The sequence below is a fragment of the Salvelinus alpinus genome, chromosome 19 (assembly GCF_045679555.1).
Source record: "Salvelinus alpinus chromosome 19, SLU_Salpinus.1, whole genome shotgun sequence".
Lineage (NCBI taxonomy): Eukaryota > Metazoa > Chordata > Actinopteri > Salmoniformes > Salmonidae > Salvelinus > Salvelinus alpinus.
In genome coordinates, this window is record NC_092104.1 from 41177192 (window position 1) to 41205050 (window position 27859).

At 44.6% G+C, this 27859-nt stretch overlaps 3 protein-coding genes across 3 annotated transcripts; all 3 read left to right on the forward strand.

Moving 5' to 3' along the window:
• The first annotated feature begins 4748 nt into the window (after positions 1–4748).
• Positions 4749–9942, forward strand: LOC139545971 (roundabout homolog 4-like). The gene is made up of 4 exons (XM_071354238.1): positions 4749–4932; positions 5023–5117; positions 5212–5398; positions 9801–9942. The coding sequence occupies exons 1-4, from the start codon at positions 4796–4798 to the stop codon at positions 9919–9921; spliced, it is 540 nt and encodes a 179-aa protein (XP_071210339.1). The 5' UTR covers positions 4749–4795; the 3' UTR covers positions 9922–9942.
• LOC139545866 (muscle M-line assembly protein unc-89-like) lies at positions 9940–19896 on the forward strand. Its single transcript, XM_071354068.1, has 8 exons — positions 9940–10474; positions 10666–10784; positions 11862–12023; positions 12643–12756; positions 12857–12909; positions 13112–13211; positions 17863–19102; positions 19146–19896. The coding sequence occupies exons 1-8, from the start codon at positions 10356–10358 to the stop codon at positions 19894–19896; spliced, it is 2658 nt and encodes an 885-aa protein (XP_071210169.1). The 5' UTR covers positions 9940–10355.
• LOC139545602 (uncharacterized) lies at positions 19265–26482 on the forward strand. Its single transcript, XM_071353560.1, has 5 exons — positions 19265–20134; positions 21511–21659; positions 24228–24312; positions 24438–24633; positions 24809–26482. The coding sequence occupies exons 1-5, from the start codon at positions 20013–20015 to the stop codon at positions 25316–25318; spliced, it is 1062 nt and encodes a 353-aa protein (XP_071209661.1). The 5' UTR covers positions 19265–20012; the 3' UTR covers positions 25319–26482.
• The last annotated feature ends 1377 nt before the right edge of the window (positions 26483–27859 follow it).

Here is a 27859-nt window from a genome sequence, read left to right on the forward strand (position 1 = left end):
AAAAATCAATTAAAAAAATATTTGATAAACAATTGTTTTTGGCCTTACTGCTATTAGCCCATACACAAGCACGGAACAACAGATAGTCCCAAAATCAAATCAAAAGGAAGTTTGTTCTGAAGAGGCTGTCCTATATCTTAGAGATATAAGAAAGATCAGGAAACACTTGTTTTCGTTTTTTTCTTGTATATTTAACCCCATATTTTTGGCACTGAACAGTCTCCATTTATACTTCCATACACTTTTTCAACTGGTACCGGGGGACCTTCAGATGAGTCTTGTGAGGCCTGTGGCAAAACAACCAACATGTACATGTTTGTGAGTCTCAGAGGGGTCATAGTGTGTAGCCCAAATTGTTCGGACGCTACAGACCGAAGTTGGCAGATCAGCGGTACCGACTTCAGACAAGTCCCAAGACGCTTGTGGGGGTCGTAGAACAAAACAGAGAACCCCATCGTGTTCGTGATAGTCTCATATTTTCATAGAGTGGTAATTTGTAGACCAGAATACTTTGTAGGCTAAACCGTTTGGACGCTACAGGTAATTTTGTGAGAAGACTGATTTTCGGGATGTCTCATGGTCAAATCAAATGTATTGGTCACATGCACATATTTAGCAGATGTTGTTGCATGTGTAGTGAAACACTTGTAATAAAGTATGTAAACATTATTAAAGTCACCAGTGATTCCATGTCTATTTCTATAGGGCGGCAGCCTCTAAGGTGCAGGGTTGGATAACCGGGTGGTAGCCGGCTAGTGATAGCTATTTAACAGTCTGATGGACTTGAGATAGAAGCTGTTTTTCAGTCTCTCAGTCCCAACTTTGATGCACCAGGCAGTGGCTCGGGTGGTTGATGTCCTTGATGATCTTTTTGGCCTTCCTGTGACATCGGATGCTGTAGGTGTCCTGGAGAGCAGGCAGTGTGCCCCCGGTAATGCGTTAGGCAGACCGCACCACCCTCTGGAGAGCCCTGCGGCTTGCGGGTGGTGCAGTTGCCGTACCAGGCGGTGATACAGCCATACAGGATACTCTCAATTGTGCATCTGTAAAAGTTTGTGAGAGTCATAGGGGCCAAGCCAAATTTCTTCAGCGTTCTGAGGTTGAAGAGGTGCTGTTGTGCCTTCTTCACCACACTGTCAGTGTGGGTGGGCCATTTCAGATCGTCAGTGATGTGTACGCCGAGGAACCTGAAGCTTTCCACCTTCTCCACTGCGTTCCCATCAATGTGGATAGGTGTGTGCTCCTTCTGCTTATTCCTGAAGTCCACGATCAGCTCTTTCGTTTTCTTGATGTTGAGGGAGAAGTTATTTCCCTGGCACCACACTCCCAGGTACCTCACCTCCTCCCTGTAGGCTGTCTCGTCATTGTTGGTAATCAGGCCTACTATGGTTGTGTCGTCTGCAAACTTGATGATTGAGTTGGAGGCATGTATGGCCACGCAGTCATGGGTGAACAAAGAGTATAGGAGGGGGCTGAGTACGCACCCTTCTGGGGCCTTGTGTTGTGGATCAGTGAAGTGGAGGTGTTGTTTCCTACCTTTACCATCTGGGGGCGGCCCATCAGGATGTCCAGGACCCAGTTGTACAGGGCAGGGTTCAGACCCAGGGCCCTGAGCTTGATGATGAGCTTGGAGGGTACTATGGTGTTGAAGGCTGAGCTAAAGTCAAAGAACAGCATTCTTACATAGGTATTCCCCTTGGCCAGGTGGGATTAGGCAGTGTGCAGTGCAATAGTGATTGCATTGTCTGTGGATACATTGGGGCGGTAAGCAAATTTGAGGTGGGTCTAGGGTATCAGGTAGATGGAGGTGATATGATCCTTAACTAGCCTGTCAAAGCACTTCATGATGACATTTAGTTCAGTTACCTTTGCTTTCTTGGGTACAGGAACAATGGTGGACATCTTGATGCAAGTGGGGACAGCAGACTGGGATAGGGAGAGATTGAATATGTCCGTAAACACTCCAGCCCGCTGGTCTGCGCATGCTCTGAGGACGCAGCTAGGGAAGCTGTCTGGGCTGGCAGCCTTGCGAGGGTTAACATGCCGGCAAACACATCTCTTGCTCTGTCACCTTTCACCGCAGATGCGGAAGTGCGACATCGGCGGATGCGGAGGATTGAGACACATCCAATACAAACATATCTCTAGCTTAAACTGACATGGGGATTGTTTTATTATGTTAATTTGATTTCGGTGGGGGAGTGGACATCGACTCTAGTCTTATTTTTCACCATTGGCCTCATGGTGAAATCTCTGAGCATTTTCCTTCCTCTCCGGCAACTGAGTTAGGAGGGACGCCTGTATCTTTGTAGTGACTGGGTGTATTGATGCACCGTCCAAAGTGTAGTTAATAATTTTACCATGCTCAAAGGCATATTACATTTTTTTACCCATCTACCAATAGGTGCCCTTCTTCACGTGGCATTCAAAAAACTCCCTGGTCTTTGTGGTTGAATCTGTGTTTGATATTCACTGCTTGTGTGGGGTACAGAGATGTACAAGTAGTCATTCATAAATCACGTTAAAGAGTGTTATTGCACACATAGTCCATGCAACTTATTATGTGACTTGCTAAGCACATTTTGACTCCTGAAGTTATTTAGGCTTGCCATAACAAAGGGGTTGAATACTTATTGGCTCAAGAAATTTCAGCTTTTCATTTTTCAATTAATTTGTAAAAATGTCTAAAAACATAATTCCACATTGACATTATAGGGTATTGTGTGTAGGCTGTAACACAACAACATGTGGAACAAGTCAAGGGGTTAATAGTTTCCAAAGGCACTGTATATCTGCTGTACTCTGCTGTACTGCTGTACTGCGTGGCGAAGTACAACACCAACTCCATCTTCAAGTTTGCGGACGACACCACAGTTGTAGTCCTCATCACTGACAAGGAGTCCGCCTACAGGGAGGATGCCAGAGACCTGACAGTGTGAGGCCAAAACAACAACTTCTGCCTCAATGTCAGCAAAACGAAGGAGTTGATTGTCGACTTCAGGAAGCAGGGAGGAGGACACGCCTCGATCAACATCGACGAGGCTGTAGTGGAAAGAGTCAGCAGCTTCAGGTTCCTCGGCGTCCACGTCACCGAGAAGATCACATGGACTGACAACACCACAGCCCTGGTCAAGAATGCGCAACAGCACCTCTACTTTCTCCGACGGCTCTCCAAATTCTATTGTAGCATCATCGAGAGCTTCCTGACCGGCTGCATCACGGCCTGGTACGGAAACTTCTCTGTTCACAACCGCAAAGCCCTTCAGCAGGTGGTAAAGACAGCCCAGTACATCACTGGAGCCGTGCTCCCCACCATACAGGACATCAAAGGACCTCGCTCACCCCAGCCACGGACTATTCACTCTGTTACCGTCTGGCATACGGTACCAGAGCATCGGGTCCCGTACCTCCAGGCTCAGAGACAGTTTTTACCTACAAGCCATCAGACTATTGAACTCTTGAACATGGACTGACCGTCGGCACAACAACAGTCTCTTGCACTGTCTCCCTGCAGCTTAACCAGTTAAATGTAACTAAATGTAATTTATTATGTCATCTAAGTAATCGCCAAAAGTAATTACTCATCATGAGAGGGCCATAAACAATAACTAGTAATGCTGCATACTCAAAGAAAGATTAAAATCTCACCTTTCTGGAGAAAATGTTTATATATTGAGGTGAGGTCACTTTTCAGGACACTCAAGTATTTTTAGGAAGCTGAAGTACACAGTAGAAATATGATACAAATATAAAATATTTTATATGATATATCTCCTATTCAACTAAAGTGAATGAATAAGGCTTGAAATTACTTATGTGCTTTCTAAATATAGCATAATCAAATTTATAAAATGACTAACTATAAGATTTCACCTTCCTTATAACTGTACAATACATATTTGTATGTTAAGTGTTAGAGAAAATGTGCATATTTTCTAAAGGTCTCTCTTGATCACTGTGAACGTCTCACAGAGCTCTAGCTTGGCTTGCTGAACTCGTTAGGAACTCGTTGTTTTTGTTTAATATTAACGGATGAATGGATAATAAATCAATTTCTGAATGTGCTTCTGTGATGAAACCACTCTCTCCTGCTGAGCTACGATGTAATGATTGCAGGCATGTGCTTTGTCTGTGGCTGTGATGTAGGGTTTAGCCAGGAGTTGATGGACATTCAGAAGAGCAAATGAAATGGTAGGAGGGACATCCCAGCTTCAAGTGGTTTGGGATTCCACATCCTACGTCACACAGGCTCAGAAAAAATACTACTGTGTCTGAGGGAACAGGGGCAAACTTTAAGTTCATTACTACTGGAACTACACACTACTGCCTAATTCTCACTTGAAACATTGTGTTTGTGTTTAATTGGCTAAATTATACATTCTGTTAACATTATGACACCAACGTGATCTGTTCATGAATTTTGTAGTCTATGACATTTACATATGATCATTTTTCACTAAGTAGTTGGGTGTCGTGGACTACTTTTTCAAAGTAACTTTAGTTAAGTAAGCTATATTATTCTTAAGGGTCGTTTTAGTGTAGTTTAACTTCTTTCAGTGTGAAATAATTGGTAGCTTGGTAAACTATATTTTCAGAGTAGCTTCTCCAACACTGACAGGAAGCCACTGTAGAGTGTTGAGACACACCCCCATGTTTATCTGTTGAACATTACACAGGAAGTCTGTGTAGAGTTGAGACACCCACCCCCCACACACACATGTACTGTATCTATTGCTCTGCAGGAGTCCCTACAGGGCTGCAGATCACCCAGGGCCCTGACAACCTCACCATCGCAATGGAGACAGAGGTCTCCATGTGCTGTGCTGCCCGAGGCTTCCCAGCTCCCACAGTGCAATGGTTCAAAGACAGCCATCTCCTGGTGAACAGCTCCGGCTTGAGTTTGCAGAACAAGGGACAGCTGCTTGTGTTCAAGTGAGGAGATCTTGAGGACATTATGACATTATCATTGTTTTTTAAATCTTTAAATCCAATGTAAAAAGCATCTGTGCTCCTCATTCCCAGGAATGTGTCTGAGGAAGATGAGGGTTCCTACCACTGTGAGGCCAGGAATGAGAGGGAGACTGTCAGATCTCAGCCTGCCTATCTCCTCCCAGCAGGTACTGTATACCATGCTCTGGTTGTTATTATTCCAACCTAAATATCAATACTATCACCTTAACTGACATACAGTACCTCTGTCCCTCTCCACAGAGATGGAATGGAACTTTGTCCTGCAGCCCACCAACCAGACAGTGAGGATGGGAGACTCTGTTACTCTGGTCTGCAGACCCCCCTACAGCAGGCCTCCAGCCACGGTGTCCTGGTTCAAGAACAACCGCCTCCTCACTCCCAAGACACACTTCACTGTTGGGCCTAATGGAGACCTCATGTTCCACAGGTGTGTGTGTGTGTGTGTGTGTGTGTGTGTGTGTGTGTGTGTGTGTGTGTGACTATGTTAATGTATTGTATGATCAAATCAAATCACATTTATTTATATAGCTCTTCTTACATCAGCTGATATATCAAAGTGCTTTACAGAAACCCAGCCTTAAACCCCAAACAGCAAGCAATGCAGGTGTAGAAGCACGGTGGCTAGGAAAAGCTCCCTAGAAAGGCCAAAACCTAGGAAGAAACCTAGAGAGGAACCAGGCTATGAGGGGTGGCCAGTCCTCTTCTGGCTGTGCCGGGTGGAGATTATAACAGAACATGGCCAAGATGTTAAAATGTTCATAAATGACCAGCATGGTCAAATAATAATAATCACGGTCGTTGTCGAGGGTGCAACAAGTCAGCACCTCAGGAGTAAATGTCAGTTGGCTTTTCATAGCCGATCATTGAGAGTATCTCTACATCTCCTGTTGTCTCTAGAGAGTTGAAAACAGCAGGTCTGGGACAGGTAGCACGTCTGGTGAACAGGTCAGGGTTCCATAGGGTTCTATGGTCAGGGTTCCGACTGTTCTCCAGGCAGAACAGTTGAAACTGGAGCAGCAGCACGGCCAGGTGGACTGGGGACAGCAAGTAGTCATCATGCCAGGTAATCCTGAGGCATGGGCCTAGTGCTCAGGTCCTCCGAGAGAGAGAAAGAAAGAAAGAAAGAAAGAATTAGAGAGAGCATATGTAACGGCTGTCGCTCTCCTCATCCTCGGACGAGGAGAGGAGAGAAGGATCATCAGACCAAAATGCAGCAGTAGGGAAATAGGCCATATCTTTATTTGAAACGACGATGATGGCAACACGGAAAAACAAAACACTTTCAAAAATACAAAACAAGAAAACGAAGTAGACGAAACCTGAACATGAACTTACATAATTAAACGTAACACTTACGGACAGGAACAGACTACATCGAAACGACACGAACAACCGAACAGTCCCGTATGGTGCAAGACATAACACAGATACGGAAGACAATCACCCACAAACAAACAGTGAGAACACCCTACCTAAATATGACTCTTAATTAGAGGAGAACGCAAAACACCTGCCCCTAATTAAGAGCCATACCAGGCAACCACAACCAACATAGAAACAGATAACATAGACTGCCCACCCAAAACACATGCCCTGACCTAAACACATACAAAAACAACATAAAACAGGTCAGGACCGTTAAAGCATACTTAAATTCACACAGGACACCGGATAAGACAGGAGAAATACTCCAGAAATAACAGACTGACCCTAGCCCCCCGAAGCCTAAACTACTGCAGCATAAATACTGGAGGCTGAGACAGGCGGGGTCAGGAGACACTGTGGCCCCATCCGATGATACCCCCGGACAGGGCCAAACAGGCACGATATAACCCCACCCACTTTGCCAAAGCACAGCCCCCACACCACTAGAGGGATATCTTCAACCCAGACAGGAAGACCACGTCAGTGACTCAACCCACTCAAGTGACGCACCCCTCCTAGGGACGGCATGGAAGAGCACCAGTAAGCCAGTGACTCAGCCCCTGTAATAGGGTTAGAGGCAGAGTATCCCAGTGGAGAGAGGGGAACCGGCCAGGCAGAGACAGCAAGGGCGGTTCTTTGCTCCAGAGCCTTTCCGTTCACCTTCACACTCCTGGGCCAGACTACACTCAATCATATGACCTACTGAAGAGATGAGTCTTCAGTAAAGACCTAAAGGTTGAGACCGAGTCTGCGTCTCTCACATGGGTAGGCAGACCATTCCATAAAAATGGAGCTCTAAAGGAGAAAGCCCTGCCTCCAGCTGTTTGCTTAGAAATTCTAGGGACAATTAGGAGGCCTGCGTCTTGTGACCTTAGCGTACGTGTAGGTATGTACGGCAGGACCAAATTGGAAAGATAGGTAGGAGCAAGCCCATGTAATGCTTTGTAGGTTAGCAGTAAAACTTTGATATCAGCCCTTGCCTTAACAGGAAGCCAGTGTAGGGAGGCTAGCACTGGAGTAATATGATCACATTTTGGGGTTCTAGTCAGGATTCTAGCAGCCGTATTTAGCACTAACTGAAGTTTATTTGTTTTATCAGGGTAGCCGGAAAGTAGAGCATTGCAGTAGTCTAACCTTGAAGTAACAAAAGCATGGACACATTTTTCTGCATCATTTTTGGACAGAAAGTTTCTGATTTTTGCAATGTTACGTAGATGGAAAAAAGCTATTCTTGAAACTGTCTTGATATGTTTGTCAAAAGAGAGATCAGGGTCCAGAGTAACGCCAAGGTCCTTCACAGTTTAATTTGAGACGACTGTACAGCCATCAAGATTAATTGTCAGATTCAACAGAAGATCTCTTTGTTTCTTGGGACCTAGAACAAGCATCTCTGTTTTGTCCGAGTTTAAAAGTAGAAAGTTTGCACCCATCCACTTCCTTATGTCTGAAACACAGGCTTCTAGCGAGGGCAATTTTGGGACTTCACCATGTTTCATTGAAATGTACAGCTGTGTGTCATCCGCATAGCAGTGAAAGTTAACATTATGTTTTCGAATGACATCCCCAAGAGGTCAAATATATAGTGAAAACAATAGTGGTCCTAAAACAATAGTGGTCCTCCCCACATTCTCTCCAAAAGAATGTGGGGATCGATGGTATCAAAAGCAGCACTAAGGTCTAGGAGCACGAGGACAGATGCAGAGCCTCGGTCTGATGCCATTAAAAGGTCATTTACCACCTTCACAAGTGCCGTCTCAGTGCTATGATGGGGTCTAAAACCAGACTGAAGCATTTCGTATACATTGTTTGTCTTCAGGAAGGCAGTGAGTTGCCGTGCAACAGCTTTTTCTATAATTTTTGAGAGGAATGGAAGATTCGATATATAGTTTTTTATATTTTCTGGGTCAAGGTTTGGCTTTTTCAAGAGAGGCTTTATTACTGCCACTTTTAGTGAGTTTGGTACACATCCGGTGGATAGAGAGCCGTTTATTATGTTCAACATAAGAGGGCCAAGCACAGGAAGCAGCTCTTTCAGTAGTTTAGTTGGAATAGAGTCCAGTATGCAGCTTGAACGTTTAGAGGCCATGATTATTTTCATCATTGTGTCAAGCGATATAGTACTAAAACACTTGAGTGTCTCCCTTGATCCTAGGTCCTGGCAGAGTTGTGCAGACTCAGGACAACTGAGCTTTGGAGGAATACGCAAATTTAAAGAGGAGTCCGTAATTTGCTTTCTAATGATCATGATCTTTTCCTCAAAGAAGTTCATGAATTTATTACTGCTGAAGTGAAGCCATCCTCACTTGGGGAATGCTGCTTTTTAGTTAGCATTGCAACAGTATCAAAAATAGATTTCGGATTGTTCTTATTTTCCTCAATTAAGTTGGAAAAATAGGATGATCGAGCAGCAGTGAGGGCTCTTCAATACTGCACGGTACTGTCTTTCCTAGCTAGTCGGAAGACTTCCAGTTTGGCGTGGCGCCATTTTCGTTCCAATTTTCTGGAAGCTTGCTTCAGAGCTCGGGTATGTATACCAGGGAGCTAGTTTCTTATGACAAATGTTTTTAGATTTTAGGGGTGCAACTGCATCTAGGGTATTGCGCAAGGTTAAATTGAGTTCCTCAGTTAGGTGGTTAACTGATTTTTGTCCTCTGACATCCTTGGGTAGGCAGAGGGAGTCTGGAAGGGCATCAAGGAATCTTTGGGTTGTCTGAGAATTTATAGCACGACTTTTGATGCTCCTTGGTTGGGGTCTGAGCAGATTATTTGTTGCAATTGCAAACGTAATAAAATGGTGGTCCGATAGTCCAGGATTATGAGGAAAAACATTAAGATCCACAACATTTATTCCATGGGACAAAACTAGGTCCAGAGTATGACTGTGGCAGTGAGTAGGTCCGGAGACATGTTGGACAAAACCCACTGAGTCGATGATGGCTCCGAAAGCCTTTTGGAGTGGGTCTTTTCCATGTGAATATTAAAGTCACCAAAAATGTGAATATTATCTGCCATGACTACAAGGTCCGATAGGAATTCAGGGAACTCAGTGAGGAACGCTGTATATGGCCCAGGAGGCCTGTAAACAGTAACTATAAAAAGTGATTGAGTAGGCTGCATAGATTTCATGACTAGAAGCTCAAAAGACGAAAACGTCTTTTTTTTTTTGTAAATTGAAATTTGCTATCGTAAATGTTAGCAACACCTCCGCCTTTGCGGGATGCGTGGGGGATATGGTCACTAGTGTAACCAGGAGGTGAGGCCTCATTTAACATAGTAAATTCATCAGGCTTAAGCCATGTTTCAGTCAGGCTAATCACATCAAGATTATGATCAGTGATTAGTTCATTGAGTATAACTGCCTTTATCAGCCAGTGTAAGCCATTTTTAACTGCTTGTTTCTCCAGTGCCCATGACACAGACAGGGGAGTGTACTTCTGCAGAGCGTCCAACATCCACCTGTACAGATCTGTGACCTCTAGAACAGCCAGACTGACCGTTTTTGGTAAGACATCACACATGACGTAGGTTTATTATTCACTAGCCTTGTGTCTGTATAGGAGATATTATATTCTGTGTCTGTATAGAAGATATTATATTCTGTGTCTGTATAGGAGATATTATATTCTGTGTCTGTATAGGAGATATTATATTCTGTGTCTGTATAGGAGATATTATATTCTGTGTCTGTATAGGAGATATTATATTCTGTGTCTGTATAGGAGATATTATATTCTGTGTCTGTATAGGAGATATTATATTCTGTGTCTGTATAGGAGATATTGATAAAGCATGTTTACATTCAGTACGCATATACAATTGCAATCATCATCTGAGACACAGTCCATTGTCTGAGATATATTGATACAGAAGTAAGAAGTTCGGCCTACTCTTCCTCCTCCCCCTGATCCACTATTGTCCTGCCAGCCCCTCCCTCGGTGAGGCTGTGGCCCCCAGTGGTGATGGTCCCTGTGGGGGCCCAGGTGGTGTTCCACTGCCAGGTTTGGGGACATCCCCTTCCCTCCATCGTCTGGTCCAAACAGGGACGCTCTATGCAGACTGGTGGAAAGATCACTGTGGGGTACGTTCAGTGTAACAGAAGGGGTTCTGTGAGGTTTTAGCTCAGTGGGCCAACACAGTCTTGTGTTACTGTACACTAGAAAACATTTTTGATGTCATCAACCAATCTTTTGTCAGGAACCTTTAGCTTGACAAGGACAGGAGACCACTTCCATTTCTGTGATAATGACCGACCAACTTCTCTGTTCTCAGGGTGAGAAACGCTACCCTCTACATCCTGTCTGTCAGGAGCTATGACGAGGGCACTTACACCTGTGCAGCCTCTAACACTGTGGGGCATGACCGGAGCACAGCTACTTTACGTGTCGCTGGTAACTTCCCTCACCCAGTACAGTACACACATTCTGTTTGGTGTTAAACTATAGTACTGCGGGCTCATCCATGTTTCATGAGCTGAACTCAAAGATCCCAGAAATGTTCCATACGCACAAAAACCTTATTTCTCTCAAATTTTGGTGACCCTTTTTGGTGACCAAATCTCTGTTGGTGACCATTTCTCTTTTGCCAGGATAATCCATCCACCTGACAGGTGTGGCATATCAATAATCTGATTAAACAGCATGATCATTACACAGGTGCACCTTATACTGGGGACAATAAAAGGCCACTCTTAAATGTGCAGTTTTGTCACACAACACAATGCCACAGATGTCTCAAGTTTTGAGGGAGTGTGCAATTGGCATGTTGGAATGTCCACTTGGAATGTCCACCAGACCTGTTCCCAGAGAATTTAATGTTAATCTCTCTACCATAAGCCGCCTCCAATGTCGTTTTAGAGAATTTAGCAGTAGGTCCCACCGGCCTCACAACCGCAGACCACGTGTATGGGCGAGCGGTTTGCTGATGTCAACGTTGTGAACAGAGTGCCCATGGTGGCGGTGGGGTTATGGTGTAGGCATGCATAAGCTACGGACAACGCTCACAGTTGCATTTTATCGATGACAATTTGAATGCACAAAAATACCGTAATGACCCATTGTGAGGCCCATTTCATTTAAGGTACTATATCTGTGACCAACAGATGCATATCTGTATTCCCAGTCATGTGAAATCCATAGATTAGGGCCTAATGACTTTATTTAAATTGACCGATTTCCTCATATGAACTGTAACTCAGTAAAATCAATAAAATTGTTGCATGTTGCGTTTATATTTTTGTTCAGTACAATTGATTAAGTAAAAAAATCATGATCATTTTTTTTGTTGTTGATCATGCTGAATATATTGGCCTATATCCCAGGTATGGACAACGAAGTTAACTTGATCAACATTACCTGGAAGTGAAGCTCGGGCATATGATTAAGGTGTTTATTACCTGAATTAATGTACTGAGACGATGATAAGGTCTGATGTGGTGCTCTCTCCCCCTTCCCCCCTCTCTGGCTCAGTGAGCCCCATCATAGTGTCCTTCGTTGGAGCAGTGAGCAGCTCAGAAGGGTCCTCCGTGGTACTGCCATGCAGAGCAGTGGGGGACCTCCCCATCAGGTACACCTGGACCAGAGGACACTCTCAGACCTCCATCACCACAACCCTGGAGAGGCATGTAGATGGTGAGCCAGTCACATTTAAAAAGTACACCTGCTAAGAAAGAAAAACAAGCACATTCCCCTATAGAGGCAAAGCCCTTTCTATCTCTATAGAGGCAAAGCCCTTTCTACTTCTATAGAGGCAAAGCCCTTTCTACTTCTATAGAGGCAAAGCCCTTTCTACTTCTATAGAGGCAAAGCCCTTTCTACTTCTATAGAGGCAAAGCCCTTTCTACTTCTATAGAGGCAAAGCCCTTTCTACTTCTATAGAGGCAAAGCCCTTTCTACTTCTATAGAGGCAAAGCCCTTTCTATCTCTATAGAGGCAAAGCCCTTTCTACTTCTATAGAGGCAAAGCCCTTTCTACTTCTATAGAGGCAAAGCCCTTTCTATCTCTATAGAGGCAAAGCCCTTTCTACTTCTATAGAGGAAAAGCCATTTCTACTCAAGTAGAAGAGGTCAGATTAGTGAAAGCAACATGTTGAAGCTCTCCTTAGCTTTTTAGTGGTCTGAACAGCTTCTGCAATATTGGTTAAGGGAATGTGCTATAGGGGATATTTTTGTACCTGGCTATAAAGGCTGTTGTTGCAATGTTCATTAAGTGTTTGGTGAATGTGTGACTTTGTGCTTTCATGTGTGTACAGATGAGGGGGCTCTGCATATCTCCAGTGTTCAGTTGTCTGATGCAGGGGACTACCACTGTGCCGCTGAGAACAGAGCGGGACAACAGCAAAGAAGAGCCACCCTCACCATCTCTGGTATTATCCATGTCTTTATGATATCTACAGTAGAATACACACACACAAACACACACACTGTCAACCTATCTATGCTCATCATTATCTCCTCTATCTAAAGCTGAAGATGACCCGGCTGATAGAGACAAGCAGCATAGACAGATTGTGTCTGCAGTGAGTAATAATGAGGTTGATGGGAAAGTCTCTAACGCTTGTTTGCTGAATTGTTTACCGTTGTTGAACATCATGAGTCACATCTTTGTTGCGATCTCCAGTTGTGTGTTTATTTTTAACGGCTTTCAGTGGTTCAGTTGGTATGCGTTTCTGACAATGTCACATATCATGAATCTGACAAACATCTTTCCACAAATTGCAGGTTCCAAACACTGAAGCAGAGCAAAGAATTCCCCTGTCCAGTAACGTCCTGAGTTTAGCTCAGCGTTCTGAGATGACCCAATTACAGGCAGGAAGCACAGGTGTGTACAGCCCAAAACTTAAATCATAGTATGCTATGCATGCGAATCCTTGTACTAACAACCTTTTTCAGTATTTACAAGGCTGAGGCAATATTGTAATGTGTTATGTTATGTAATATGCATGTGTTGGGGTTCGTTTCCTTGTTCCTTGTGTTGTGTCTTTGGCTAGGCCGGATTAAGTGATATGACATGCTATTCTATAAAATCATTTCTTGGTAATTAACATTACCTGATTGAGCTAATCATGTAAATGTAATTAACTAGAAAGTCGGGGCACCACAAAAAAAGTGTTTATAGAGCTGTTATCTTCCGAATAAACTCTTAAAGACCTAGTAATATTTTACATCAATAGCAGTCAATATTAATCGTCACCTTATTTCAGTCTCATCTGAAAGTTGTAAATTCCTGGTTATCTTCACGAACCCTGGCTAACAAGTTGAATCAGCAATACAAAATTGGGTTTAATTATTTATTTACTAAATACCTAACTAATCACACAGAATTACATATACACAGAATGCAAATGATGTCATACAGAAAACGTCCCTGGTGGACGGAGCCGACATGACGGCTGGTTACACAAAGGAAAGGGGGTTGGGTTTGAGTGAAAGAGCGGGAAGACTGAGGAACAAAGGGAGAAGCCATGCTATCGTAAATACAGTATCTTATGCATTCTAAATTACCGCCCATTTGGAAAAGGAAAATACAATAAATATTTACTCTGAGCTGCGCTTCGGTAGGTTGGTCGTAGGTGTTGGCCAACAGAGATCTTCATGTCCTCGGAAGAATGTCTCTGTTGGTAAATTGGATACGTTGTAGTATCGTCGTTGTGTGTTAGACTGGATACGTCGTTCGTCCTTTCCTAGCCCACGTTTACAGCTGCTGTTGCTAACTCAACGGCTAGGATGTCTCACTTCTTTAGTGAATAAGAGTTCAAAGTTCATACCATTCACAACCAAAGCTCACGCTGAGGTTGGCTTAGTTATGTAGTTGACATGTTAGTCCTTTTTAATGTATGGACCGTTGTCCTCTCGTCCTCGGAACAGAAGGTTACATTTTCGTCAAGGGCTTATATAGTTGAGGGAGAGAAGGGTGTGTTTCATAGTTTATAACCAATGTCTCTTCACAGGGGTGGCTCACTGATTGAGCAGAGTTCTAACCTTATGAAAACCCAATTCTCTCATTTGGAAGCAAAAATTACATTTAATCTTTTCACAAATAGTTTCATATTCAAACATTTAAATTGCACAACAATTCCATGTGAATCTGATAACTAGAATGTGTAGACTTTACCAGATACAGTTTATGTCGTCCTGTCATCAGTCATAATGTCTCAGATGACAACCGAACTGACATCATATTCATTAAGTACCAACGCATATTTTCCACTGGTTGGATTACCGAAATATGGTTCCTTTCCCCCCACAGTTTGATGTTCCCAGACTCTCTACGTTTAACAAAGGCTATTCAAGAGTACTTCAGTAGAGTCAAGAGAGAGAGGGGAGAAAGGTATTTATGGGGGGGGGTCATAAACCTTACCCACAGGCCAACGTCATGACACTTGTCAATCATTCACTCATTGGTGAAATTAGCATTATTATCTTTAATTAAATCATTCAAAAACCTTTATGAATGCAATTGCCGACAGAAGTTGACAACAGGAACATAATGCATGTTTCCGAGTAAGTTCTGCAACATTTAAAAGGTCCCAAGTTATTTTATTAAACCCGAAGTCCAGCCCTAGTGATGTCACTGCCTACGTCATTATCTTCTACTCCTGAGACCAAAACCATGCCTACTCAACACTAAAACTCTTGTTTATATAGCTATCTAAAAGCTTAGAAGTAAATGTCCAAGTTGATTTATAGTGGAATGTCTGACTAATCTCTTATCTCTTACACTCCCCTGTAGAGTTCTGTCTTCAGTCACACATTCCTCAGACAGTTTCTGAGGCAGAGAGCCTAGAAAAGTTCTGTGGAACAATATTAAACCTCATAATGTATATATATTGTTAATCTGTAGTCTAGGACCCTATAAATGTAAGGAGGGAGGGGTCTTATAACCCCTCCCCTTCTATTAATACAACATAAGCATAATAAATTATTATAATACATGCTTTAGATTTAGAACACTCTTTGAAAGCAAACTTTATACAGTCAACTTACAGTTTTTTTTCCAATCACTCCCACATAAAAAATACCGCAGTTTACTATAGAATACAACAATACTGTAGTATACTATACTACACACTGTAGTAGCCCTCAATCATGTGTAGTACTTTGGAGTAGAATTTTGGAGTTTACTGTAGAATACTACCCACAGGTTATGGAAGATGTGCTTCTTTAGTATTTCTCCAGTAGGTTTCCTCAAGAAGAACCTCAAAGATAATAAAACAGTAACACTTCATTAAATAAAAACACTACAGTAAATACTACAGTATACTACAGTCTGCAAAAATACTCCAGCAAATACTACAGTTTTGTCACGTTCTGACCTTTATTTCCTTTGTTTTGTCTTTATTTAGTATGGTCAGGGCGTGAGTTGGGGTGGGCAGTCTATGTTTGTATTTCTATGTTTTGCTATTTCTGTGTTTGGCCTGATATGGTTCTCAATCAGAGGCAGCTGTCAATCGTTGTCCCTTATTGGGAAACATATTTAGGTAGCCTGTTTTGTGTTGGGTTTTGTGGGTGGTTGTTTTCAGTCTTTGTGTGTCTGCACCAGATAGAACTGTTTCGGTTGTCACTTTTATTGTTTTGTATTTTGAGTGTTCACCTTTATTAAAGTAAGATGAACAATTACCACGCTGCGCATTGGTCCTCCGATCCTTCTAACTTATCCTCCTCAGACGAGGAAGACGACAGCCGTGACAGAACCACCCACCAAAAAAGGACCAAGCAGCGTGGTAACGGGCAGCAGCAGGAGAACCAGCAATATCTGGAGAAATGGACTTGGGAGGAGATTCTGGACGGCAAGGGACCCTGGGTACAGGCTGGTGAGTATCGCCGCCCCAAAGCTGAGCTGGAGGCAGCGAAAGCGGAGAGGCGGTGGTATGAGGAGGCTGCACGAAGCGCGGCTGGAAGCCAGAGAGGCAGCCCAAAAAATGTATTGGTTGGGGCACACGGGGAGTGTGGCTAAGCCAGGTAGGAGACCTGAGCCAAATCCCCGTGCTTACCGTGGAGAGAGAGCGACCGGGCAGGCACCGTGTTATGCAGAGATGCGCACGGTGTCCTTGGTAGGCAGGCATAGCCCGGTGCGGTACATAGCAGCACCTCGTATCGGCCGGGCTAGAGTGGGCATCGAGCCAGGTGCCATGAAGCTGGCTCTACGCATCTGGTCTCCAGTGCGTCTCCTCGGGCCGGTGTACATGGCACCAGCCCTACGCATGGTGTCCCCGGTTCGCCAGCACAGCCCAGTGCGGGCTATTCCACCTCGCCGCACTGGTCTGGCTACGGGGAGCATTCAGCCAGGTAGGGTTGGGCAGGCTCTGTGCTCGAGACCTGTAGTGTGCCTCCACGGTCCGGTCTATCCGGTGCCTTCTCCACGCACCAGTCCGGCTGTGGCAGCCCCTCGCACCAGTCCAGTACCACCAGTGCCACCACCACGCACCAGGCTTCCTGTGCGTCTCCAGAGCCCTGTATGCCCTGTTCCTCCTCCCCGCACTCGCCCTGAGGTGCGTGTCCTCAGCCCGGTACCACCAGTGCCGGTACCATGCACCAGGCATCCAGTGCGTCTCCAGGGTCCAGTACTCCCTGTTCCTGCTCCCCGCACTCGCCCAGAGGTGCGTGTCCCCAGCCCGGTACCATCAGTTCCGGGACCACGCACCAGGCCTACTGTGCGCCTCAGCAGGCCTGAGTCTACCGTCTGTCCAGCGCCATCTGAGCCGCCCGTCTGTCCAGCGCCATCTGAGCCGCCCGTCTGTCCAGCGCCATCTGAGCCGCCCGTCTGTCCAGCGCCGTCTGAGCCGCCCGTCTGTCCTGAGTCGTCAGAGCCGCCCGTCTGTCCTGAGCCTCCAGAGCCGCCCGTCTGTCCTGAGCCGCCAGAGCCGCCCGTCTGTCCTGAGCCGCCAGAGCCGCCCGTCTGTCCTGAGCCGCCAGAGCCGCCCGTCTGTCCTGAGCCGCCAGAGCCGCCCGTCTGTCCTGAGCCGCCAGAGCCGCCCGTCTGTCCTGAGCCGCCCGCCAGTCAGGAGCCGCCAGAGCCGCCCGCCAGTCAGGAGTTTTATGTGTGCTTGTTGTTTTTGTAAATGGTCGAATTAATAAACTAAACAAAACTAAACTGATCAACAAGATCTCACGGTTTGACTAATTTGACTTCAGATTCTGACGCTTGTCAACATTTCTCCAAATGTCAAATTTCGAAGTTGCTCCAAACGTTTCGAGGTGTTTTGGACACCCTGGGTTTCTCCTTCTGCTGCAGCTGCACCCCACATTGTTAAGGCATTAATTCCGAATGGTTCATTTAGCAGTTAATGTTTGGGACATTACAAGTGTTATCAGTTTAGAGCTTTGTACTTAGAGAATATACCACTGAAAAATATGCTTAAGTGATTGACTATTGTGCCTAGAAACCCACAGGAAGCAGTGGTACTCTTGTTTTTCGACTAGCATGCATTGTTTTGTTTGACACCATTCTTTTCATTATTTTCTTGTTTCAGTCCAAGCATCTCAAAAAGACTTGAGCAACGACATCACCCAAGTGTCTACCCCTGGCACGTTACGACTGCTCTCGTCTCTCAAGAAGACAGCTTTAGGACTAGCAGGTCTCAGCGGAGGACAGACAGGATTGCTGGTACTACCTGACCTTCACTCCCAGCTCCCATTGGACCAGGCCTCGGCCAAACCAACCCAGCCTACAATCACACAGATCCAGCTTCCAGTACTACAAGCCCCACATCCACCTCTATATCAACCCTTAGACCTACTAAGCCAGCCTTCAGTAACTCATAGAGTCCTCACACTTACCCAGCTCCCAATAATACATACCCAGCCAACATTAGCACATAATCCACCCCCAGTGACACAACGCCAGGTTTTAGTCCCACATAGCCAATCTCAATTAACACAGTCCGTATCCCAAAGCATCTACAACCAGCCATCAGTCATGCATATCCAGCATCAAGTCACTGACCAACCAATTAAGCCACTAAAGCTCATTGCCAGTATTACCCAGTCTCTGGTCCCACGCCCACAACCTTCTCCAGACTCTCCCACCCACCTTTCAAACCCCTCTACCCAGAGTCCTGATTGTCTTACCCAGCCCAGAGAACCTGTGACTCAGTCTCTACTCATGCAAACCCTGCATCCTTCTGACTCAATCACTCAAACCCACCGTCCTGTAACGCAAAGTTATCCTTCATATCCACATATACAGCATCCTAGCCCTGTCACCCTGTTTTCAGTCACACAAACTCAGCCTGAACCTACACAAACTCAGCCTGAACCTACACAAACTCAGCCTGAACCTACACAATCTCAGTCTGAACCTACACAAACTCAGCCTGAACCTACACAAACTCAGCCTGAACCTACACAATCTCAGTCTGAACCTACACAAACTCAGCCTGAACCTACACAAACTCAGCCTGAACCTACACAAACTCAGCCTGAACCTACACAAACTCAGCCTGAACCTACACAAACCCAGCCTGAACCTACACAAACTCAGCCTGAACCTACACAAACTCAGCCTGAACCTACACAAACCCAGCCTGAACCTACACAAACTCAGCCTGAACCTACACAAACTCAGCCTGAACCTACACAAACTCAGCCTGAACCTACACAATCTCAGTCTGAACCTACACAAACTCAGCCTGAACCTACACAAACTCAGCCTGAACCTACACAAACTCAGCCTGAACCTACACAAACCCAGCCTGAACCTACACAAACCCAGCCTGAACCTACACAAACTAAGCCTGAACCTACACAAACTCAGCCTGAACCTACACAAACCCAGCCTGAACCTACACAAACCCAGCCTGAACCTACACAAACTCAGCCTGAACCTACACAAACTCAGCCTGAACCTACACAAACTCAGCCTGAACCTACACAAACTCAGCCTGAACCTACACAAACCCAGCCTGAACCTACACAAACTCAGCCTGAACCCACACAAACTCAGCCTGAACCTACACAAACCCAGCCTGAACCTACACAAACTCAGGCTGAACCTACACAAACTCAGCCTGAACCTACACAAACCCAGCCTGGACCTACACAAACTCAGCCTGAACCTACACAAACTCAGCCTGAACCTACACAAACCCAGCCTGAACCTACACAAACTCAGCCTGAACCCACACAAACTCAGCTTGAACCCACACAAACTCAGCCTGAAACTACACAAACTCAGCCTGAACCTACACAAACCCAGCCTAAACCTACACAAACCCAGCCTGAACCTACACAAACCCAGCCTGAACCTACACAAACCCAGTCTGAACCTACACAAACCCAACCTCAACCTACACAAGCCCAGCCTGAACCCACACAAACCCAGCCTAAACCTCAACAAACTCAGCCTGAACCTAAACAAACTCCGCCTGAACATACACAAACCCAGCCTGAACCAACACAAACTCAGCCTGAACCTACACAAGCCCAACATGAACCTACACAAACCCAGCCTGAACTTACACAAACCCAGCCTAAACCTCAACAAACCCAGCCTACACATCTCCTGACCCAGCCTTCAGTCTCAATCACACATTCTCCTGACCTGAGCACCATACCACCCACCCCTGACCCCAAGGGCCTTAGTGCCCCATGGACCTCCACACCAGACCTCCTGCAGCAGAACATGAGTCAGCCCGCTAAGCCAGTTCATCCAGCCAAACCAACCAGGCACAATGACACAGAGCCCACAGAGTGGCTGAAGAGGAACACTTCTCAGTCCCCCATCAAGACCAGTGAGGACCCCAGGTAGGGCAGCATGCGGTACAGTGGCAAGAGGTGGGAGACGGAGTTGACTTTTATTTTGAAATCATCCCAGTCGTCTGCTTACAGCATAGATAGTTTTTACTGTATCTGCCAGTGGTGGAAAAAGTACCCCATTGCCATACTTGAGTACAAGTAAAGATACCTTTAATAGAAAAGGGAGAGTCACCCAGTAAAATAATACTTGAATAAAAGTCTAAAAGTATTTGGTTTTAAATATACTTAAGTATCAAAAGTAAAAGTATAAATATTTTCAAATTCCTTATATAAAGGACATAATTCACAAGCAAAGCATGTGTTTAAGTGAGTCCGCCAAATCAGAGGCAGTAGGGATGAACAGGACTGTTCTCTTGATAAGTGTGTGAATTAGACCATTTTTCTGTCCTGCTAACCATTAAAAATGTAACGAATACTTTTGGGTGTCAGGAAAAATGTATGGAGTTAAAAGTACAGAATTGTCTTTAGGAATGTAGTGAAGTGAAAGAAAAAGTAGTCAAAAATATAAATTGTAAATTACAGATACCCCCAAAAAACTACTTAAGTAGTACTATCCAGTATTTTTACTTAAGTACTTTATACCACTGGTATCTGCTTACAGTGTGCATGCATTCTTTGCAAAGCAAAATATACAGTAATACTCAATGTTTTGAGTGATTGTGTGCTATGTGGACAATGGTGAATAGGGGGAATGCAACAGTAAGGCTTAATCAATGGAAGAACTTTCAAGACGTAGCTTTCTGTGAATCTGAGGGGTTGTATCAGGATCTACGAGATCATTTACAACTTTATATATGGGGTTCACAGGCTTAAACTGCTGACAAGACTCCAGATAAAACTCTGCACCCACCACAGCTGCTATCACACTTGGGGATCTATTCAATTTGCATCACAGAAGTTCAGCTTTACAGCGTGACTGAAATTTACAGGCAATTTTCCTGCAGCGGAGACTGCATTCACGGTGAATGCTGCATATCTAGGCTCAATCGGAAATGACCTTTACATTTCTGTTGCCGAATCTGTAACTCTTCAGTAGTACAGACTGAATAGAACCTTTGGTCTTGCTTAAATATTTGCACAGTTGCGACAAAGATGTGGGTGTATTATTCTGTTGGCTGTAATGACTAACGTTTTTACACAGGAGGCCATGAGTTTGTTTTACTCCTAATTATTTTGATTGGATAATGTTGCAAGAGAAATGTACATCACAACTGAACCTCCTAATATCCAAAGTCTGTCTTTTACCTATTATATTTGGAGCTACTTCGACTAAATGCTGCATTTGGACATAATTATGATCACCATTAAGACAACGATGGAACAATCTTTCTCTTGCTCTCTGTCTCACTCCCTCTCTTCCCCAGAGTAAAGCCTCCTCCTCCGTGGCTCCCAGTGCTAGAGAAACATGACATCCCCATCGTGGTGGGAGTGGGCGTGTCTCTGGCCTTCATCTTCATCACCATGGCCTTCTACTCCCTGGTCCAGAAGAACGAGCCTGTCCCCGTGATTAGAGGTCAGTGGACTGACCAGCTCAATCTCTGCTGGATCTCAACCCTAATGCCTATCTTTTAACATACTGTTTTCATGGTTCAAATTACTCATGGGCAGGACACTTGTAAAAAACCAGGGCACCGCCTATTAAATGTGAGCACACCTACAATCATAAAAAATCTTAACAAACAGAAATTGCAAGATTCTGACAGTGATTTGAACCCTGGGCATGGAGTTACAAAAAGGGAAGAAGTATACTGAACAAAACTTTAAACGCAACATGCAAAGTGTTGTTCCAATGTTTCATGAGCTGAAATAAAAGATCTCAGAAATTTTCCATACTCACAAAAAGCTTATTTCTCTCAAATTTTGTGCGCGAATTTGTTTACATCCATGTTAGTGAGCATTTCTTCTTTTCCAAGATAATGCATCCACCTGACAGGTGTGGCATATCAAGAAGCTGATTAAACAGCATGATCATTACACAGGTTCAATTGGCATGCTGACTGCAGGAATGTCTACTGGAGCTGTTGCCAGCGAATTAATGTTAATTTCTCTACCATAAGCCGCCTCCAACGTTGTTTTAGAAAATTTGGCAGTACGCCCAATCGGCCTCACAACCGGAGATCACGTGTAACCACGCCAGCCCAGGACCTCCACATCCAACTTCTTCACCTGCAGGATTGTCTGAGACCAGCCTCCTGGACAGCTGATGAAACTGAGGAGTATTTCTCTGTAATAAAGGCCTTTTAAGGTGAAAAACTAATTCTGATTGGCTGGGCCTGGCTCCCCTATGGGTGAGCCTGGCTCCCAAGTGGGTGGGTCAATGCCCTCATGGTTAGTCAAGGTAATTGAGGTAATATGTAGGTAGAGTTAATACATGTAGGTAGAGTTATTAAAGTGACTATGCATAGATAATAACAGAGAGTAGCAACAGTGTAAAAGAGGGGGGCAATGCAAATAGTCTGGGTAGCCATTTGATGAGATGTTCAGTTGTCTTATGGCTTGCGGGTAGAAGCTGTTTAGAAGCCTCTTGGACCTAGACTTGGCGCTCCGGTACAGCTTGCCAGCTTGACAATTTTTTGGGCCTTCCTCTGACACCGCCTTGTATAGAGTTCCTGGATGGCAGGAAGCTTGGCCCCAGTGATGTACCCTCTGTAGTGCCTTGCGGTCGGAGGCCAAGCAGTTGCAATACCAGGCAGTGATGAAACCAGTCAGGATGCTCTCGATAGTGCAGCTGTAGAACCTTTAGAGGATCTGAGGACCCATGCCAAATCTTTTCAGTCTCCCGCTGGGGAATAGGTTTTATCGTGCCCTCTTCATGACTGTCTTGGTGTGCTTGGACCATGTTAGTTTGTTGGTGATGTGGACACCAAGGAACTTGAAGCTCTCAACCTGCTCCACTACAGCCCTGTCGATGAGAATGGGGCGTGCTCGGTCCTCCTTTTCCTGTAGTCCACAATCATCTCCTTTGTCTTGATCACGTTGAGGGAGAGGTTGTTGTCCTGGCACCACACGTCCAGGTCTCTGACCTCCTCCCTATAGGCTGTCTCGTCGTTGTTGGTCATCAGGCCTACCACTGTTGTGTCATCGGCAAACTTAATGATGGTGTTGGAGTCGTGCCTGGCTGTGCAGTCATGAGTGAACAGGGAGTACAGGAGGTGATCATAATTGCAACTGAGCAACTACCCTTACCACCTGGGGGTGGCCCGTCAGGAAGTCCAGGATCCAGTTGCAGAGGAAGGTGTTTAGTCCCAGGGTCCTTAGCCTAGTGATGAGCTTTGAGGGCACTATGGTGTGGAATGCTGAGCTGTTGTCAATGAATAGCATTCTCACACAGGTGTTCCTTTTGTCCAGGTGGGAAAGGGCCGTGTGGAGTGCAATAGAGATTGCATCATCTGTGGATCTGTTGGGGTGGTATCCAAATTGAGTGGGTCTAGTGTTTCTGGGATGATGGTATTGATGTGAGCCATGACAAGCCTTTCAAAGCACTTCATGGCTACAGACATGACTGCTACGGGTCGATAGACATTTAGGAGGTTACCTTAGTGTTCTTGGGCAGGGACTATGGTGGTCTGCTTGAAACATGTTGGTATTACAGACTCAGACAGGGAGAGGTTGAAAATGTCAGTGAAGACACTTGCCAGTTGGTCAGCGCATGATCGAAGCACACCTGGTAATCCGTCTGGCCCTGCGGCCTTGTGAATGTTGACCTGTTGAAAGGTCTTACTCACATCGGCTGCAGAGAGCGTGATCACACAGTCGTCCGGAACAGCTGATGCTCTCATGCATGTTTCAGTGTTACTTGCCTCGAAGTGAGCATGGAAGTAATTTAGCTTGTCTGGTAGGCTCGTGTCACTGGGCAACTCTCTGCTGTGCTTTCCTTTGTAGTCTGTAATAGTTTGCAAGCCCTGCCACATCTGACGAATGTGGGAGCCGGTGTAGTACGATTCGATCTTAGTCTTGTATTGACGCTTTGACTGTTTGATGGTTTGGTTACATTTAACTGTAACTCAGTAAAGTTGTAGAAATTGTTGCATGTTGCGTTTATATCTTTGTTCAGTATATTAATCTTATTGAATCCCATTAGCCTTGTCTTCCACAGTTCCCAGGAACCTGGGAGTCCCCTTCAGACATGCTGAACGTCTGGCCACTGGGAGGACTTATGAGAACAGGTGATTGTTGTTGGCACTATTATTATGTTTGTTGTTCTTGTTGTTGTTGAGGATATCTCTATGAAAATAGGACTGTACTTCCCCTCATGGCTAATGTACAGTATATGTATCCTCGGTTCTGGAAGGGCGTTTGAGGATGATGATTTGGTGGCTGTGATTGAACAAAGCCCCAACACGTCAGATACACGTACCAGGCTTCCTGCCCCCAGCCCAGTCACTGTGATGATAGACCCTGCCATTGATGAGACTCAGGAGACACAGCCCACTCCAGAAAACTCAGTCATAGCAGAGACCTACACTGAGCCCATCGAAGACACACAGGTCAGTATGTGTGTGTGTGTGGTGTGTGCGTGTGTATGCATGTGTGCTCGCGCGCGCGTGTGTGTGTGTGTGTGTATGTATGTATGTAAAATCATGTCCAACATTTCCCACACATTGCCATGCCAAGATATTACAAATTCAGGAGTAGCAGCTGTCTGGATCCTCTCCACCTCAGGTTGACCCCTTCCAGGATGAAGAGAAAGACTGCATCCTGTCTCACCCCAGCATCCAGCTGCAGTGTGTGGAGGACTGGGGGGGTGGAGGAGTATACGGACAATGCCAGGGCCAGGACTTTCTCCCTGAGCCCCCCTCTCTCACTCCTTCACCTTTCCGCTCCCCGTCTCCCTCCCCTCCTCCTGTGCGTGAGGAAAGCCTGCGCTCCTCCCTGACACTCCAGACCACTGAGCCCTGTGCCACGCCCGTCCGCCACAGCGTCAGCATCTCCCACGGTAACGCCCCCCTCCTCCTCTCCCACTGCGTCTCCCTAGGCCTCACTACCGTCGCCGTTGATGTTCACTTCTACCCAGCAGCTCTTGCGTCAGCCACCGCTGCCATGGCGACCGTGACAGCCGCCACACAGGTTAATGCTACCGCCGCTGCTGCTCCAGGGCCCCAGCTCAGCTCTCGATTAGCACAAGGTCAGGAGCATGACCAATCGGCTCCCAGCATGTGCCAGAGTAAGTAACTCGATAGAGGGAATGCCGGATGGAGAATTGGTTCCAACACAGATGTTGCAATTAGTCTCCACTTTGGACAGCTTGGCTGGATTGTTGGTTGTCTTCACGTGTCTCTCTGTGTTTATCAGCCTGTTTCCTCTGCCTTGATCTGACGCTGGTGTGGAGAATGTGTTTGTGTTGGAACCATCCACTGAAGACTATAGGACAACATCCTAAATGCACTACACATACTGTAGCACAGTCAGCTATAAACATGTCAACTACATAATGTCAATGTATTCTGTTTCTGTCCTTCATGAAGAAAAGTCATGAGATTTTCACTATTGATCATGTATATTATGGCTTCATTGTGTATTACAAATGTCAGTTACATAATGATGCTTGAGGCCTAAAATAATGCATTTATAGGAAGCAAAAACTAGAATATGTATAACTGCTTTCATAATCTAGTTTTACATGCCAATGTTTCTCTGCCTTGACTGAATATATGGCTCATTATATTTATATATACACTTTATAAACTCATTTGTGTCAAATACATTTTATCAGTTGAATATTCTACAATGAAAAAGCCAAGGAGAAAACAGCTGTGTAAAAAATATTGCAATCTTTGTTACTTTACACTTCCTAATCAGGTAATCCACAACCTCTCTCTGTTGCACCATAAACCGACTGTTATTTCTGTGCTGAAACCAAAGGAAGACGACGACAGGGCTTAACTTACTGTAAGTCCCAATTGACCTGAAATTTAATTTATCTGGATCAGTTCACTTTATGATCAGTGAAATGTCTATAACTTTCATGAATTTCCCTTTCCTTTGCTACTGCCATGAATTCTTTACTCTTAAATTAATGTGTTAAACTGAAAATTATATATTTTTTCCTGTATTTCTCATCTTATTTGTTTCAATAACATGTCCAGTATCAATTGTTGCTAACAAAAGTTAATGTAATTTTTTTTTTTTTAATCTTACATATTTATATTTGAGTGTATTAAATCAGTGAACTTATTACCTTTGTATGGGTGATAAAATGCCAACAAAAAATATTAAAAGTTATTTGACACAGATCTAACATTCACATACTGTGATAATTATATATTTTTTAAGTACTGTATCAAATGGATTTTTATTTACTCAACAATGGCCAAAAATAAAAAGGGAAATAATACTGCTCTATTGGTTTTTGTTTGGTAGCTTCTGCAAAAATATAGTCAAATCAATTATCATAGCTATATCACTATGGATGTACTGTAATGTAGACCTAAATCAATGTCAAATAAACCTTATTACAGAGTGGATGGTTCCGGATGGATCCCACTTTCTCATACATAGGGCCGTTACTGAGCTAAGCAAGACCGCCTTTTCCTATTGTGCACCGGAGGCATGGAACCAGTGGAGGCTCCTCAAAGGAGGAAAGGGAGGACCATCCTCCTCAGTGAATTTCAAAAAAATTGAAATGGATAACTTTAAAAAAAATGTTGCAATTTTTTAGATAAAACTATACTAAATATATTCACATCACCAAATAATTGATTAAAACAATGTTTTGCAATGAAGGTTTACAGTAGCCTCAACAGCACTCGGTAGGGTAGCACCGTGGTGTTGCCGAAGGACAGTTAGTTTGGTTGACTTCAATACAAAACCTAGAAGGCGCATGGTTCTTATCCCCTTCCATAGTCTTACACAGTAATTATGAGAACATCCGGAGGACTACCTCCAACCTATCAGAGATCTTGCAGCATGAACTGACATTAATCTAGTACTGAAAGCATAAGCTACAGCTAGCTAGCACTGCAGTGCATAAAATGTGGTGAGTAGTTGACTCAAAGAGAGAGAAAGACAATAGTTGAACAGTTTGGAACAAATTCATTTCTTCAAAAAGGAAGGAGACGCGAGAGAGATTTAATTCTTTTCACATTCACTTAGCCAGCTCTAGCTATCCAACACTGGAGCGCTTCCAAGCCAAGATAAGCTTTTGGTTTTATTAATTTATTGCCACCGGGGCCCGCTGGTGTAACTGCTAAACTGCTTGCTTATTGTACAATGTACTTCATGATTGTAGCGGGTTAACTGCGTTATTTCTGGTAGCTATGTTGACTATGGCATTAGCTAATACGGTGACAATGATGTAGGCTGTGTGTAGCGTTTAGCGGTTATGATTCAAAGGTTTTTTTGCCTGGTCACAGGCAGATGATGTGTTGTGCAATCAAGTCCACAAGCAAAGGGAAAAGGTGAGAGGAGGAGAGTGCGTAGATGCAAGAAGGAATTATACAACGAGCAAAATGATCATGCTGTTTGTTGGTGGCTGCCATGAAAGTGAACTATGTTTGCAAACAGACCGAAACTAGGATAAACATAACTCGTTTGCAACTGTTGCACTAATGATTACACCCTAGATCAGCGAGATGCAGGCAAGAGTGTGCAAGGCAGTATTGAATGTGTCACTGTCTGTCACCATGATTACTCAAATTTCTCTCTCAACCTGTACACCTACGTTGTAAACTTTAATTCATAGGCTAGGTTGTAGCAACCTCATGATGGGAGAAG

What these genes read in the sequence shown, in the direction of transcription:
- LOC139545971 (XM_071354238.1), top strand. Translation starts at nt 4,796, where the DNA reads ATGGAGACAGAGGTCTCCATGTGCTGTGCTGCCCGAGGCTTCCCAGCT. An exon ending in GGACAGCTGCTTGTGTTCAA is followed by an intron (nt 4,933 to 5,022) that starts GTGAGGAGATCT and finishes CCTCATTCCCAG; the next exon opens with GAATGTGTCTGAGGAAGATG. An exon ending in GGAGACCTCATGTTCCACAG is followed by an intron (nt 5,399 to 9,800) that starts GTGTGTGTGTGT and finishes TTGTTTCTCCAG; the next exon opens with TGCCCATGACACAGACAGGG.
- LOC139545866 (XM_071354068.1), top strand. Translation starts at nt 10,356, where the DNA reads ATGGTCCCTGTGGGGGCCCAGGTGGTGTTCCACTGCCAGGTTTGGGGA. An exon ending in CCTGGAGAGGCATGTAGATG is followed by an intron (nt 12,024 to 12,642) that starts GTGAGCCAGTCA and finishes ATGTGTGTACAG; the next exon opens with ATGAGGGGGCTCTGCATATC. An exon ending in AGCCACCCTCACCATCTCTG is followed by an intron (nt 12,757 to 12,856) that starts GTATTATCCATG and finishes CTCTATCTAAAG; the next exon opens with CTGAAGATGACCCGGCTGAT.
- LOC139545602 (XM_071353560.1), top strand. Translation starts at nt 20,013, where the DNA reads ATGAGTCAGCCCGCTAAGCCAGTTCATCCAGCCAAACCAACCAGGCAC. An exon ending in AAGACCAGTGAGGACCCCAG is followed by an intron (nt 20,135 to 21,510) that starts GTAGGGCAGCAT and finishes TCTCTTCCCCAG; the next exon opens with AGTAAAGCCTCCTCCTCCGT. An exon ending in GGGAGGACTTATGAGAACAG is followed by an intron (nt 24,313 to 24,437) that starts GTGATTGTTGTT and finishes CGGTTCTGGAAG; the next exon opens with GGCGTTTGAGGATGATGATT.